Source organism: Rosa chinensis, chromosome 5 (genome assembly GCF_002994745.2).
Source record: "Rosa chinensis cultivar Old Blush chromosome 5, RchiOBHm-V2, whole genome shotgun sequence".
Classification (NCBI taxonomy): Eukaryota; Viridiplantae; Streptophyta; class Magnoliopsida; order Rosales; family Rosaceae; genus Rosa; species Rosa chinensis.
Window position 1 is genome coordinate 38010245 of NC_037092.1, and position 4541 is coordinate 38014785.

The window sequence follows — 4541 nt, forward strand, 5'->3', positions numbered from 1 at the left end:
GCTGTGGAACTGTGGAAGTGGGAAGTTATAGAGAGAGATTTTAGGGGGAAATAAATTAAAATTTTATTCTATTATTTTGTTTATTATGATTATGACATCTATTTATCAAAAAATATTTTTAGATAATCTATGGTCTAAGGATCAAGTCGTTTTTTCACGTCCACTTTGGCTAACAAAGCCTCTTCTCTTAATAATAGTATAGATAAAGCAATTGGCACAAAATGAGGTTCAACTTGTTTGTGTAGGACAAAGAAACATTAAAATAAAATAAAAAATTGTTTATTCTTGGTTTGAAGAGTGATGTCTTGAAGGATTATCAAAATGATAAACTTCCTGTTAAATGCTTAGCACATTAGCTCTGCATTATAAACTAGGAGGCTTCTTGGTAAAAAATTTAGACATTGAATGCTTCATCCTTTTCCTGACTAAGTTTGGGTAAGCTCATAAAGACATATTTCTTTGAATGTGTAAATGTGGCCCAATTATTATATTGTATTTTTTTCGGTGAAAACCATATTATTCTCTTTTTTACAATTACTTGTCCAATAAAAAATTAATCGACATTTACATTCAGAAAAGAAGAAATTATCATTGTAAATAGGGTATTTGTCATATAAAAAATAATTTAGAAAAGTATAATGTACAAAGAATAGTTTGTAACCAGGTACGAGTTTTACGATTTAAAAAAAAAATACCCCTGAATAAATTCTGAAGGGCTCATCTAGCCAAACGTAATATTGAATAAAGAAAAGACAATAAGTGCTAAGCAGTCAACAATACCACTAGAGAGATACTGAAATTTTGTTTTTGGTGTGGACGGGTCTTCCTAGCTAGCTAGTGTTTGTGGAATTAGGTTAGTCATGCACTCATGTCTTTATAAGATAGACAATGGTCTTTTGTATTCTTGTAAGAAATTTCTATGCAATATACATTACTCTGCATGTATTTTTTTCACAATATAAAGAAGTTTACTTGGTACATAATTTCTCACAGAAATATTATTAGACCTACATTCAATCTCTGAAGAAAAGATGGTTTGGTGGTTCTCATGGCTCTGTCTCCTCTTCTTCCTGTTTACTTCTCAACTGAACTGTTCATTATCATCTTCTAACTCTTCCTCTCCTTCTTCTTCAAGGCATGTGTGTAATTCTGATGAGAGTTCTGCTTTACTTCAATTTAAGAACTCATTTTATGTTAATCATATTTTGGATCGTTCCTCAACTTTCTATATTCGTAAGACAGACTCATGGGCAAAAGATGAAGACTGTTGCGGGTGGAGTGGTGTCACATGTGAAAGGGTCACTGGTCATGTGAGCGGCCTCAACCTCAGTTTTGGTGGGCTTCAAGGAATACTTCACTCCAACAGCAGCTTATTCTCTCTTGCCCATCTCAAGATGCTAGACCTATCTTCCAATGATTTCCTGGGTTCTTCCATTTCCTCCAAGTTTGGTGGATTTGTAAGTATGACACATCTTCACCTCGATGGTTCCAACTTCACTGGTAAAATCCCTCCTGAAATCTCCCAGCTTTCCAAACTAGTTTCACTTAAGCTCTCTTGCGGATTAATTTCTTCTGAGCCCTATGAAGAAACAACAATAGACACACTTACCATGAAAGGTATTGCTCAGAACCTCACCAGCCTTAGAGTGCTTTCTCTCGATTCTGTCGATATGTCTTCAGTTGTACCTGATTCCTTCCTGAATTTTTCTTCTTCTTTGACTTCACTTTTTCTCATAGATTGTAATTTGCATGGGAAGTTCCCAAGGACTTTATTCCACCTACCCAACCTTGAAATACTTCACTTGCATGGAAACACTAATCTCACAGGATACACCCCCAAATCTAATTGGAGTAGTCCACTGAACTCCTTGAATCTCTCTGAGACTAAAATCTCAATAGATTTGCATTTCTTGACAAGCAGTTTGAAATCTTTGAGGGCTTTGTCTCTTTGGGATTGCAATTTCGCAGGATCGCGCTCGCATCTTGAATTGTCTGGTAACCTCACACAACTCATATATTTGGATCTCTCTGATAATAGTTTTGGAGGCCAGATACCATGGTCGCTTTTAAACCTTGAGCATCTCCATCACTTGGATCTTTCAAGCAACATGTTTGTGGGTGCACTTCCAGAAGTTCATGGTAATTCCACAAAAGCATCTTCAACTTTACATGATTCTTCAAAGAAACAACTTTATGGTGGTTCTATTCCTATGGGTTTGTCCGTACTCCTTTTGTATAACAACTCGCTCAACGGAACAATACCATCTTGGGTATATTCTTTGCCATCTTTGGTATATTTGTGGCTCAACAACAACGAATTCACTGGCGTTGTGAAGTTTGAAAAGTTTCAATGTCTCCAAAGTCTCACCGATCTTGTTCTTTCCGATAATCATCTAATGGTGAGTTTTCAGAACTTCAGTAATTATACATTGCCTAAACTTTCAATACTGTACATGTCTGGTTGCAAAATAACTCAGTTTCCGTACTTCTTGAGAACCTCAACCCAATTAAAATACATAGAGCTTTCCGACAACCAGATTCAAGGCAATGTTCCAACATGGGTGTTGGACGTGGGGAGAAATTCATTGTTACACTTTAATCTTTCTCACAATTTCTTGACGGGTACTATAGAACACTTTCTGTGGAAGAACATAGAAATTGTTGACCTTAGCTCCAATTTGTTGAAAGGAAAAGTTCCTATTCCATCACCTTCAACACACATCTTTTTGATGTCGAACAATCAATTGACGGGAGCATTGCCATCCACCATTTGCAACCTGACTTCTGTCTCAGTAATTGATTTATCTAACAATAGCTTGAGTGGCAGGATTCCTCAATGTATAGGGAACTTCAGTCAAGATCTCTCAGTTTTGGATTTGCATATGAATCAATTTCGTGGCAAGATCCCTTCAACATTCCCCAAGGGAAACATCTTGAGGAATCTTGACCTTCATGGAAATCAGTTGGAAGGGACTCTGCCGCATTCTCTAATTAATTGCACAAAGATGGAAGTTCTAGACTTGGGAGACAACAAGCTAAACGGTACTTTCCCGAATTGGTTGGAGTCTCTTCCGGAGTTACAGGTTCTGATCTTGAGATCCAACATACTCTATGGTCCAATTGGCAGTCCAGAAACAAGATTTCCCTTCCGAAAATTGAGAATCATTGACCTTTCCCTGAATCAGTTTGGTGGCCCTCTGCCAACAAAGTACTTTCAGAAATTGGTGGCAATGAAAAACGTGCAAGATGATGAACTGAAGTACATGGGAGAATACGATTACCAAGACACAGTCACAGTGGCAATGAAAGGCTTGTATTTTGAGCTGAACAAAATACAAACCATGTTCACAACCATTGATTTTTCAAACAATGTTTTCACGGGAAAGATTCCGGCGGTGATCGGTGAGCTCAAATTATTGAAGGGGCTTAATTTCTCTAGTAACAGGCTTAGAGGTCCAATTCCATCCGCCTTCTGTAACTTGACTAATCTGGAATGGCTGGACATCTCCTCAAACATGCTTTCTGGTAAGATTCCAAGGCAACTAGCTGATTTGACGTCACTTGCTAAGTTAAACCTATCAGGAAACCAGTTGGTTGGACCAATACCTCGTGGCAAGCAGTTTGATACATTTGAAAATGATTCTTACAGTGGAAATTTGGGCTTGTGTGGATATCCACTGTCTAAAACATGTATCGAGGACGAAGCACCTCAACCTCCATGGTTTGATCAGCAAGATGGTGATATGAATGGATTTGATTGGAAAATAGTATGGATGGGTTATGGATGTGGAATGGTAATTGGATTGTCTGTGGGATATATTGTTCTTTCCATTGGGAAAGTTGATCGGCAGGTAAGGGTCGTGGGAAGAGAAATAAGAAGCCGAATGGTGAAAAGGGCCAAGAAGGCTAGTGTTGGAACTAGAAAGCGGTGATGATCTTTTCCTTGGTTACTACTTCCTACAGAGGCGTTCTAATGTTTACCGTTCAATAAGTCCGCCCACGTATCATATTCTAGCCCCTGCTGCTATGTTTGTTTTTTTATTAGTTTTATCTTATTTTAGAGTTGCTTTTTGTTTCACTTTATAGGGTGGGGTTTTGGTCGATGTCCCCCTCTCCCGACTAGTATTTTATCTTTATACTTTTAAGTTTCAACAAATAAAAGAATGGAGGGACATGTGGTGAGACTCCGGGTAGTTATCCTCTTTCTATTACAGAGAGTTGGCGCCTTGTGCGAAGACTACTAACAAGAAAATAATATCGTCTAACCCTCTATTAAATAAAAACAAAAACCTTCTTTTCAAAGCAAAAATAAATTTGCACTGGTTTCCTAATAACAGAATATATATATATATATAGCATATGAGTATTAGTTATTGTTATCTTGATAGTAATTTTTCTTACTGGTTAAAGAAGCTATTGAAGAGTATGGGTTTCGTTCTTCCTAGTGAACACAACCTCCTAGTGGCAGGATAAAATGAAGTGTCATCATGTATATTCCTGTTCAACAACATAGTAGAAAGCTACGCTATTTGTTATGATGC

The 4541-nt window shown here is 37.4% G+C and overlaps 1 protein-coding gene across 1 annotated transcript; it reads left to right on the plus strand.

Moving 5' to 3' along the window:
* The first annotated feature begins 1031 nt into the window (after positions 1-1031).
* Positions 1032-3932, plus strand: LOC112203772 (receptor-like protein 6). The gene has a single exon (XM_024344694.1). It carries the CDS (start codon positions 1032-1034, stop codon positions 3930-3932), a length of 2901 nt encoding a protein of 966 aa, XP_024200462.1.
* Positions 3933-4541: the final 609 nt, after the last annotated feature.